General features: G+C 38.9%; 1 protein-coding gene across 7 annotated transcripts in view; it reads right to left on the bottom strand.

Annotated features, from left to right (window-relative positions):
* Positions 1 to 12,683, bottom strand: part of PALLD (palladin, cytoskeletal associated protein) — a 194,047-nt gene that overhangs the window by 27,605 nt on the left and 153,759 nt on the right. For all 7 annotated transcript variants that reach the window (XM_065694152.1, XM_065694158.1, XM_065694187.1 and 4 more), the window contains one exon: positions 9,734 to 10,429. In XM_065694152.1, the coding sequence (XP_065550224.1) occupies positions 9,734 to 10,429 (696 nt within the window). The remainder of the gene's footprint in view (positions 1 to 9,733; positions 10,430 to 12,683) is intronic.

Below are 12,683 nucleotides of genomic sequence, written 5' to 3'. Positions count from 1 at the left end.
TTAGCAGGAAAAGGCCTGCTTATGCTTTGCACTAAACAGGCTATAAAGGTGAAACGTGCAGTTTACCCAAGGAAGTCCCAACAGCTCATGAAAAGAGGGGGATGGGCTAAGTGCTCTGGAGTGGATTTCAAGTAACAAGTGAAAGCGTTTCCTGAAGCATTATCAGTTCTCTCTGAAAACAAAAACCCCAAAGTAAACACACCCATTCCAAAGAAACAGGAAGGAGTACTGAGAGAATTACAGGTCAGCAAGTTCAAAATCCATCTTCAAGGTAAGAAAACGGTATTACAGTCCTTTTCAAAACAATGAGCATAATAAGGAAATGAAATTAGAATCATATCAAACCTCACATGAGCACACAGACAAGCAAAAAGAAATAGCTTTGATACAGTTCAGTTTGTAGCTTCTGAGTAAGCCTTCGGGCTTACTGAAGTTCTCCAGTAAATCAGGGGAACAGAGTCTGGCTGAAATTTCTATTATATGGCTGCACAACTGTATGAAAAAGCTATTCAGAGAGTATCAAGGATTTTTTTTCCCTATCAAACTGGAAGAATATAGACCAATGAGGTCTTTCAAAGGTCTAGATGTACTAAGTTCAGTACTTAGTATTTCAACCTAAACAACTGGAATATGAAATAAGAAAGCATGTTTCTCAAATTGGCTGCTCACGCTGAACTTGTGGAGGTTGCAACTCATTTGCACATAAACAACTGCAATGATCTTCATACTTAGTCTAGAGGTGGTCTAATGATGATGAAACCCAGGAAAAATGTTCAAAGCATGACAGCATATAAATGTAAAATTAGCATTAACATATTCAGCATCTCTCAAGAATCTGTGAGGTTAAAACTTGGATGTGAACATCATTATTTCAAAAGGAAAAGAAATTTAATTCTCAGACACATTAGCATGAACCATGAAACTTCATTGCTTTCCTTTACTCCTTGCTGTTGGACCCTGGATCCAGTTTTACCACCGCACTTCAAGAAAAAGACAGCAGATTGGAAAGTTTTAGAACAAACCCCCTGTCAGATGGTTTTAAAAGAACTTTTGTAACAAGCTATGTCATATAAGCACACACAAAAAAATATAGTTATTTAATCAGGAAATCAGGAGAATGAAGATAGAAAGGTGACTCAATCATAAACCAGCAAAAAATAGGTAGCATTCAATGATTCCCCATTCCATTGAGGATGATAAGTATACAAGAACTTGAAGAACAACAGGCCTAGCTTAGACAAGAACCACGTAGAACTCGCCTTTCTCCGCCCTCCAACAGTGACAGTTAAACACCGGAACAAGTCATGTAGGGAAGCTAAGGAATTTTATTTAAGAAGAAGGCATTCAAATATTCCAGCAATGGCCTGGGGATCCCTGGTAGCTTTTAACAGGAAGGCAGTCTCCCTGACAACCTTTTAGATTTCTGGTCATGTGCCAGAACATCCTGAGCTTTGCACAGTGGGTGTGAAGTGTCATCCAAGACTTGGTCAAGGCGATTTGCCTGAAAACCAGATTCCCTTCCCTTTACTTATGTTTACAATGTAAGCAAGGTTGTTTAAAAACATAATGATAGAAGTGAGTATCAGTCAAAATTTCTTGAAATGCCTTTAGAAAACAAGTCCAGAGGAGGGCCACGAGGATGATCAGGGGACTGGAGCACCTCCTGTATGAAGACAGGCTGAAGAAGTTGGGGCTGTTCAGCCTGGAGAAGAGAAGGCTGCGTGGAGACCTCATAGCAGCCTTACAGTATCCGAAGTGGGGGCTATAAGGATGCTGGAGAGGGACTCTTCATCAGGGACTGTAGTGACAGGACAAGGGGTAACGGGTTCAAACTTAAACAGGGGAAGTTTAGATTGGATATAAGGAAGAAGTTCCTTACTGTAAGGGTGGTGAGGCATTGGAATAGGTTGCCCAGAGAAGTTGTGAATGCTCCATCCCTGGCAGTGTTCAAGGCCAGGTTGGGTGAAGCCTTGGGTGGGATGGTTTAGTGTGAGGTGTCCCTGCTCATGGCAGGGGGGTTGGAACTAGATGATCTTAAGGTCCTTTCCAACCCTAACTATTCTATGATTCTAAGAGGTGCACAAGGAAAATGCAATTCTTCCTGCAGATGCTCTATTTCAACCCCCTCTCTAGAATTTCTTTCTTTCTCTACATATATACACTTTAAAATACGTACATAAATATACACGCACACACACATATCCCCCACCAAACTAGCTCTGAAGACATACATTCTTGGGATGAATTTCAAAATTGCTACAAGGCAATGACAACAAACAGAAGATTCTTGGTAAATCTACCCTCTAAAGCACAGATCCATTCAGCTTGAGAGATGGTTTGTCTGTCAAGACAGCCTGGCAGCAAACTTGTTTGAGCTGCTTTTGCAAATATTTTTCACCATCTTACATGCCCTTATCTGGATGCATTAAGATTTGTGCACCAAGTCCTTTGTGACTCATCAGGTTTCTTTTCATCTTTTCTCAGGGAGAGTATCAAACAAAACGTTCTGCCCATTCATTTATGTATGTATGTTCATTCTTTGCCTGATGCAATTTTCAGAGTATGTTGTGATTACAAAGGTAGCAGGAGACAGCTGGAGAAGACATATTTCAGTGTCTATCAGCCTTTGAGAATCAGGCTGCAATTCACACAGATTTTTAAGCACCTCAGAAACATGCATCACTTAAGTCACAGCAGGCCTGAATACAGACATAGATAAAAGCACCCAAGTCTGAATTCTTTTGGTCAAAAAGGGTGCTATGGAATTGCCCAAACTCAGTCATCTTAATTCACACAGAGATTTTTGACAGCAGAGATTTTTGCAACCTTGGCTTGGCTCTCCTTAGTTTTGAATATCTGCCCTAATGTTTGTTTAGAAAGAAGGCCAAACCAGCAGTAGTTCTCATGTTTTAATTACACAGAGTGCATGCTGGATGCAATTCCTGCTTTTCCTATGTACCTTTTACAGTGTAAACAAGGGCAACAGGCTGGCTGTTGTTATCCTTCCAAGAACAAATTCCTGTTTGCAGCCAATATGGCTCAGTTTCACAGAAATCCAAATCAATTCTCTGGTACTGAGGTAATGAACAGTAACTTGATTTTTCCTTTAAAGCTAAAGCCTTCCAAAAATACAGCTAATCCCTGCCCACTTAATACGTTTTTCACTTACTGTAAGAAAGTTACTACAAGCACTGTAATAGGTCGCAAACTTTGAAGCTGCAGCTGCATATTAAAACCCTTTTAGTCTGATTTTGTCATACACGCTGTGGAGACAAGGAGTCGGCTCTGTTCAGCAATATGACACTACATTCATCTGAATTAAGGCAACGCCTGAGGCACAGACCTGACTGAGGTTGACTTGTACTAAATGAAACAAAGGTAACAAAAGTTCAATTATTTCTACCACCCAAGGTGATGAAACTACGCTTGAAAAAAAAAAAAACCGTGCTTCCGCATTGGATAGGATCAAGACTGATATGAATAATGTGTTTCTGAGTAAGTCTGAGCTTTCTTAATGACTAGATAATACAGAGAACAACTCACCTACAAACTGCATGCCTACCACCAAAAATCCATTTTTCTAAAGCTTATCCTTACAAATGCATTTTTACTTATTTAAAGAAGTACTATTTTTCATGCTCCCATTCAGTTCCTTCCCCACCTGAGCAAGTTATCCCTCGTCTCATGCTGCACTAGTTAACACAGACACGCAATTGTCATTTGCCTTTCAAAAGACATCCACATAGTTGGATGTTGATTTTAAAACATACTTATTTTGTAACCAGTAACGTTATCTGAATTCCTGATTGTTACCAGCTTCACCTGAAATGACAGTGAAGAAGAAATCACTAAAGCACGGCCTGCTCCTGAATGCAGAAAAGGTTGGCACAGTCCTCAGAGCCCTGAAGTCTTGAGAAGATCAGGTAGCTGCCAAAAGAGTAGCATGTGAAAAAAAAAACCCTACACTGGACTGAGAAAAGGTAATATATCCAAAATATTAACCTTTACTCCAGTTGATGAAATCATGCTGGTTAAGTTCTTCACAACTATCAAGCACTGTACCTGGCTTCTACATTCACAGATATTTCTATGGCATTCAGATTAGCTTAAAATAAGGAGGTTAAGTCCTCTGAAGAAAAACATCTGCAAAACAAAAAAAGCTACAAACCAATGCTGCTAAGCAGCCTCTCTCCCTTTTCAACAGAAAGGTGTATGTACCAATTCTCTCAGTTAAGTTCACTTGCCACTTACAACAGTCTTAAGCATGTGGCAAATACCATTTAGAAAAAGAACTAAACCACACACGTACAACAAAATAAAGCAAGAAACTTTAAACAAAGATGGTCTAATGGACAGGAACACAAACCCTAATACTGGTTGAAATTTTTCCAGTTACAGAAGTACTTGTCTTCACATGCATTTTCCTGAGATCCAGGATAACCCCAGGTATGACTGAATAGGTAGCATACAGAGATGAGGTGAACTCCCTTAGAAGCACAAAACCATCCTGACCCTTCCCCTCAGTTTGATGTTGGAATTCTTAATCAAGGTAATTTTTCCTATGTATCACTATTTTCACATCAATCCTACTGTAGGTTATCTCCATTCGTTACAGTTGTGACAGGCATAACTTACAGAAATGGAAGTAAACGCCTGGTCTACATAGGACAGAAATACAGTTCACTCTAAAATGAAAGCTGATATTTGTACTGGAAGACTGTTGAAAGCTGTAAGATAAAAAGATGGGGAAGTGTAGCTTTTCCTCAGAGTGGTTGCCATCATTGCTAACTGACTTAAGGAACATGAGGGTTACTAAAATATTTGCTTCAGTGCTATTTGAGATAGGATTCAATGGCCAAATCACAGTACAGGCCCCTTATTCAAAGAGGAAAAAAACACAGATCTCTCTGATGTTGCTATTCTCATGACTCCCACACAATCTCATTTAAGATTTGGACTTAAGGTTCTAGAGAACATTGAAACAGCAATTAAATCCAATTGTGTAGGATGATAAAAGATGCTTAATTACATTTTACAAGATACTTTAGACAATCTTCTCTTCAAAACAATGTTTTCTTTTCCATTTTCCACTATTTTCCAGAAAGTTATAAATCTAGAGACATATTCTTTCAGCAGTTCTGTAGAGTCAGACTTTTTCTGTTTGTGACTCAGGTTATTATACTGAAGATACCTACTTTAAGAAAAAGTCTACTTTCAGGAGAAGTGTCTACTTTAAGAAAATATTGTATTTTTTACTTAAGTGCTTTCAAAAGGATATATGTATGGCTGACAATACATGGTTTTTATACTTGGAAACAGATTCTATTTCTTCAGGTTGGGTGACTCCACACCTTTCAGTATCAGGATTTATATTCTTGTTATTTAAATATTCACTAAATGCTGACCAGATCCTTCTCATGGGATTAATTTTGCTTTCACAAATGCTCTTGTAAACTTGCCAATGTATGTGCTAGCCTAGAATTTGTAAGTATACTTATTTCTTTTCATACAGATATAATTTGTGTTTTTCTATGAACAGTGAAGACCAGATTCCAGCTCCTACAGACTTAACTGTGGACAAACCCCCCTCAGTTCTAGGTCTGTCACATTAGCTCTGCTCCCTGCAAGCCTTCTGTAACTGAAAGTTAACCTGAGTCCAACACATCCACTCACTTCTTTAGGTGAAGAAAGAACTGAGATTTTTTAAGAACAGCACCCAACAATCTTACTCCAGCCAAGTTTTACCTCAGAAATAACTGACAAATGTTCCTAATGCCTTAAGTACATAATTAGGTACTTAGTTCCACTAGCTCTTCTCTTTCGTTTAATATCACTATGCTCTGGCCAGGGATGAATTTAACACACCTGCCCAATTAACAGAGAAAAAGGTTATTCCCAAAGCTTGCTCAGCTACCACCACCACAGTCACAGCCTGAAAATGCCAGTCACTACAAAGTGCCTAGAGCCTACTGGAAAGACGAGATATATTTTATTCAACTGAAGCAGTTACCATACAATTGTTGCAAATAAATACTTAAAATATTTAAAGATGAATTAGTAGCTGATTTCCATGTTTCAGATGTCCAAATAAAATGGAGTAAATTCACATGTAGCTATTCCCATGATACAGGCAAGGCTGTAAGGCTGTAAGACTATGTGTTATTAAAAAAACCCACTCAAAACAAACAATCCCCACAGTGTCATGTTTCCAAATCTATCAACTGGAAAGAATGTTTATTTGATCAAACTGGTTTAGATAACGCTGTCACTTCCACAGATTCTCAGGGTCCAAAACCAAGGGAAATATCAACTGTTAGCTGAAACATTAGCATCGTATTTACTGCTCACAGACTACAGGGATGGAACAGTTAGAAACATTTTGTCTGACCCCACAGAAAAAGAGGCAGAATCCTTCCTTGGATTAATTTACCTTTTAAGTGGAACAAAGATACATACACTGGAAAAGAAATGCCTGGAGAAAGCTGGCGGAGGGAAGGTCTGACTCCATGAGGAGAAATGAAGATTCTGTTGGTTCGTATGCAACCACTGTGCCTTTGATTTTACAGAAAATGTCACTGATGCTGCCTTTGAATATCTACAAAAATAATTACCTCCAGCTGCAATGCTTATTACTTTACTCCTACCACAAAAGCAATCTGAGGAAAATAAGCATGATGCCTACCAAGTATCGATTCTGAAGAGCAGATCTGTGATTGTGCTAAGATTTAGTAATGAAAAAAAATTATTGAAACGTATGAAAAATTTAGGAAAAAAAATTTCAATAGATTCACAGTATATCAAGATGGTTAACTTCTAAAAACAGTCTGCAGAATTTCTTACTCTGCCAAACAATGGGTTTTGGTAATTACAAGAGACTCTGACAAGGCTAAATGTTTATTTTTTTCTTTCTTTCAGGTATTTGGCTATCAGTGTACCGTACCTACAGCCTTGGAGAGAAGAGAGTGAAACAGCCATGGTAAAAAGATCCTGTAATCAAAATATGAACAGTGAACTACCAGCCCTGAAATACACACACAAGAAAAGGCAAGAGAAGGGAGCCATGAAAACATTGAAAGCAGACAGGAAAACTGTTTGAAGAGCATTTTATCTGCTAGAGGCACTTGATACGAAAGTGCTGAAGTATCTAAATGCAATAAAAGGTCCAAGCCTGCTTCCACTGATGCTGGAAATAAATATAATAAACAAAATAATACTAATTTTTTATAAAAATAAAAAATATTGTACTTTTGAATATAATGAAACTTTTAAAATATGAAATAAAATATGATAATAAATCATAAAGTTGTTGCCTAAAAAGGAAATCCTACCACTTCAAACACTGTATTTGGAGTCTCTATAGTGCAAAATGTACCTCCTTCCCATGAAAGGTATTTCTAACTGCCTAGTTCACTTTCAGTAACCCACTATCCTATTCTCCATATCACCACTATATGACCAATCTAGAAGATTCAAAGCTAAATGGGATGACTAGCATTTTAGATGCTGAGCTGAAGCAAAACTTTGAATGCTCCAATTTGTTCCTTGCACCCAGCCTGCACAGCACTCTGTCAGAAAACACTATCATCCTTTTCAATTTATGAATCTTGGAGATCATGGAGCACATGGCCAGACTATAGGCTGAGGTTATGGAATACTGTGAATGGCTCAAAACCTACATCTCAGAAAGACAAATGTGCTCAAGAAAAGAGGATTTGTGAAGATGAAACAAAAGACAAGGAAAAAGAAAAAGTGAAGGTGGGAAAAAAAAAGGATCTGAGGCTATAGCACAAAGCAGAAGAGACCAAAAGCAGTGGGGGGAAATGAAGTAAGAAGAATTGCTCAGGAGCAGTATGAGAATGATGGGAAACAGAATTATTTACTCACCAAGGCACACCAGACATTAGTAACTTACACAGTAAAATGAAAAGGGAGAGGCCAGGGAAAAATTGGCATCAAAGATACATGACAGTAGATTATTGCTTTTTTTTGCATCACACAGTACATCTTTTACCATGTTTTAATGTTATAATTCAGATGACAAATGCTTATTGTATATATACACACATATGTGTATATACATAAATTATACACACAAACATTCAGTACAGTTAACATGATCCAGCTCCCATCTGGACTACATTTCCTGAGGGAATGCAGGCCAAACAGCCAACCACCTCAACCTCAGCTCAAAGCCTGAGGCTGCTGGCTTGTCCTGGGGGAGAGATAGACACACCATCACATGCACACCCAGACTGGCTGCTAGGCTTGAGAAAGTGATGGGCATGGGGGGAAAGCATCCTTGTAGAGTTTTCTCTCTGTCCAAAGATCAAAGGGAATGAGAAATAAAACAGCTAATGCCTCAAATGAGAACATGTGTGCACGAATGTAGCATGACAGAGAAAGAGGGACACAGCAGAGGATCGAACTGCTGCTGTCATCCTCAGAGCACACAGAATGGAACCTGAAAGAGAAACCAGTTCCTATCCAGAACTATATAGCTGTACTACAGCTATTCTTGGAAAATCAGGGATAAATTCAGGCTTCTGAGGACTGTGCTTATCAGTCAAGCTGTCAGTAATTTAATCACGCAGCTTTCAGCAGTCAGTACCAATAGAGAAACTCAGCCAGTGCAAAGGACATGGTAAGACAGAAAATCACAACTCTTATAAGTGCAAGGGAAACAGTACTATTTATTAATTTTTCTCCTAAGTCTGTTTCATGGCCAGAGTCCATAATGAGCCATATGACAGAAATCAAGATAAAGAAATGCTTTTTAAAGCATATGCATGATTTATTACTTTGATATCTGTCTGTTTTCTGCCTTCTCTTCCTTTTCATATCTTGGACTGAAATAACAGAAGTTCCTACCGCAACGGTCTGTAGCTGTGCAAGTCACCTAGATACCATAGATCTGTTTAGACAAACTTCTAGACAAAGTTATAAATAAGCCTTGGACACAGCTATTCTCATTTTTGTTCTTCAGCATGTCTCTTTGTTCTCTAAGGATGGAATGAGAGTTTAGTGCCAGTGGAAAGATAAACTGATCTATGATGGGAGCTGACATGCTCCAAAATACTATTTTGGCCTTTAGAGAAGACAAAAGGGGATAACAAGTATGCAGAGCTGTTAGGGGGAGGGAGTCTGCTTAGTTTTATGCAGTGCTTTTCTAAATCCCCTCCTAAACCCTTTCCTAAACTTCCTCAGAACAAAACCTAGCCAAAAGTCAATACATCATTACAACCACTTTGTTGTCAGATGTAGACTTAAATACCTTATACTTTAAGTATCATAAAGCTATACAGATTTCTGAATAATGTTCTCTTTACTTGGTAGTTCTCTACCTGCAGACATAATAGGAACACAGACCACAAATATCACTGCATATGTGACTTTAAAAGAACTGGGTCATGAGAGGGGTTTTCCTGGATCTCCTTCCACCACCCTAGGCATGAAGAGCCTTTTGCTACTGCTTTCATATTTTCATCAACTCCAATTTAAAGTTTTAGCTTCTCCTCTTTTGTGTTCCTACTCTAGGACTCTCTCAGAATCTCAATTCTGTGAGGGTTATATCCCATCTCTAGGACAGAGGCATTGGCAAACTATTCAGACACCTCTCTGTCAGGTGGGAGGTAACAGGGAAGTACCCCAGGAACATAAAATGACCCAAGTGCAGTAATCTTCAGTACAATCTCCAGTACAGTCAAACTCAAGGAGCTCATTAGCAGATACTTACGGAGGCGTCACTCCTTTCGGCAGGCCTAATGCATTGACAGAAATGGGTGGTGGCTGGGATGGCAGCATGGAGCTGAGAAATGCTGCTGGAGACTGGCCGGAGTTAGGAAATCTGGGAGTTGGAGACAGGCTGTGGGAAGGTGAAGAAAGGGAAGGAAGAGGAGGGGGTGGGGGAGGTGGAAGTGGAAAGGAATCACACACCGGGTATGTTGCAGTTGGACTAAAGACAGGTGGAGGTGGGGGTGGAGGGGATGGGGAAGAAGGAGACCAGGCATACTCCCCTTCTGGAGCAAACTGCTGAGAGAAGGGAGGAACAGGCACTCTCCCAAACTGCTTCTGAGAAGCAGTTGGAGACATAGGAGAAGGAAGGCTGGATGTAGATGATCCTGAAGATGGAGTCACGTAACCTGAAGCAGGGCTGATGTTCTGAGCAGCAATGAACTGCTTAGGTCGAGCATAGTTGAAGGAGCTGGAGGACTGCATGTTTGGGGAAGTATGAGAGTTAAGAATACTCATTGGCACAGGAGAAGTGACAGATTGGCTGGACGCAAGCTCCTGGAAGGAGGGGGGAGGAGGAAAGGAAGGAGAAGAGGGAGGCTGCTGGTGATGATCAGGTTGCTGTTGGTGACGGTACCACTGGCCACTTTCTCGCTCCAGACGAATTTGGTTCTGCAGCTGCTGTATTTTTATAGGGTCCCTGTAGGAAGGAAAAATAGACAAAAAGAAGATCAGACATGCAGTGCTGGTTGAGGACGAAGTAAAAGTTCCACCACTTCATGGTCTAGGAAAATCAGAAGGCAGAGAAAGTTAAAAGTGCCTGCATTATCTTCAATAGCCTTATTTCCACAGAGCTAAAACATAGTACATGGTTTTGAACTCAAAAAGGGGGAAAAAAGTATATGCATTCTGGAAGTTAACAGAACCTTCAGCTCTTAAAAAAAGGTAAATTATAAGATAATTTGAAGATGCCTAGGATATTTTATTTCCACATAATATAAGTAATGGTAAAAACATGTTGAAGCTCTTAACAAGGTTTGTTTTCATCTCTTGCCCATTTCATTCAATGTCCCTGTTTCAATAATAAGCCTCAGATATTTAACTAGTGACAACTTTAGCCTTGATTTCTGCTGCAGTCTATGCAGGCCAATTGGGCAGGCCTAATTGCTGCCATACTTTTAATGAGGTACTTGGAGAGAAGGGACCAACTTCTATGTTAGACGTATTCATGAATCTGTAGATGAGCAAATAAAACTTCCAAGAATCTTTTGTAACCTAAGGAACTCAACTTCCCCCTGTCTTTAGTCACACTTGTTCTTCCAGGCTTTATTCTTAACTGTAGGCCCTGAGACGTGTCTTGGTAGGTACTGAAAACAGTTCTGAGGAGTTACTAATTGCAATACAATCAACTCAAATGGAAATAAGAAATTCTTTTAGAAATGCAGACATTCACCAGCAGAACAATAAAGACTAAAAAACTAATATGCAAGAACAGTCAGAACTGTTAATTAAATAATAAAAAAAGCAAAATGTTCAGCAGTGAAGAAAAACAGACCATGCACTGGCTTCTTTTTTGTCCACAATACCAGTGTTTGAATGACATCAAAACCAAAATTAACTGTGTGGTCTATTACCTTAAAATACATCAGACTGACTTGCTTTAAAATTGTCATCTTCCAGCTGGAAATCATAACTTTATCTCAATACTCCAGATGTCCACAAATTTTCAGCATGTGTACATATACCTTTGCTGTATATTTAATATAGAAATACTTTATTATATACATGTGTGTCATTGTTTATGTATGATTTAAGTATTTTGAGCAGAAGTTTTAGAAGCTATCTCCTTCATGCACAACGTGTGAATGTACAATTCTGGCACAACAATATACTTTTGTTGGTAGCAACAAAATTAGAAATGGTAATATCATCATATTTTCCAGTCTAAGATTAATTTTGATATTCCAACCATCCGTATTTCCCAGAAGATGTTTTATGACAATAATTCTGCTTATGATCTCAGGCCAAAGAAGAACATTTATAGATAAGAAAACGGGGAGCAAGCATGGTTAGGACAGAAAACTGAAAAATCAGTTATTTACATTTAACAGTTGGTCTTTCTTTTCTGTTATAAAGATGGTTCCATTCTAGAAACATCAGTCATCTCACCAACAATACATATTTCAGTACTTAAAAGGAGATTGCATTTTCCTTTTTAATTAAATCAGCAACAAGAACATTGAAGGGTTGCAGCTCACTTGTAAATTTTATAATTCAGTTTTTAATGTTGACAATAGAGACTCTAAATCACTATCAGTTCAACTTTTCACTCCATAGGACATGAGCTGAACCTTATTCCTCAATTTTTGCTAAGTTACATAAAAGTCTCCTTTCACTGAATGGCCTAAAGCAACACAATTTTAGTTCCCATCATCATCATGTGACTTTCTTGGCTGATGGCAGAAATACTTCACCTCAGACTGGAAAGAGGAAGTCCTCTAAGATTATTACTCTCAACTCATTCTGTATCTTTAGTCTGACTACTTGCAGAGCTACTGCCTGACACCTCTAACATGATTTACAAATAATACTTATTTCTCATCATAGTCATCCCCAATATTATGTTTTTTATTTATTAGAGAGAGGCTAAATGTTAAAAAAAAAACCAATGGGGGAAATTTAGTATTGTAAATGGTGTGCTGAATACAGAAGAAACTTCGCTGTCTCCAACCCTTCTGTGTTTACCCAACATGTGCTTAAAGCAAAACAGTGTCTTGTCTTGGGACTTTTATATTTTCCTTGCCAAGTCAGATGGCGCTCTGCCCAGCCAACAGCATAACACAAATGACCATCTATGGCCCTGTCAATGGTAAGTATACTACTACAGTGCTTGCCACCGAGCTGCTGCTGTACCAATCTGGGCAGCAGCAAAGACCAGTTTCAGGGTACATCTA

Source organism: Lathamus discolor, chromosome 1, assembly GCF_037157495.1.
Source record: "Lathamus discolor isolate bLatDis1 chromosome 1, bLatDis1.hap1, whole genome shotgun sequence".
Lineage (NCBI taxonomy): Eukaryota > Metazoa > Chordata > Aves > Psittaciformes > Psittacidae > Lathamus > Lathamus discolor.
Note: the sequence above shows the minus strand (reverse complement) of the source record. Positions and strands in the feature narration are given on the sequence as shown.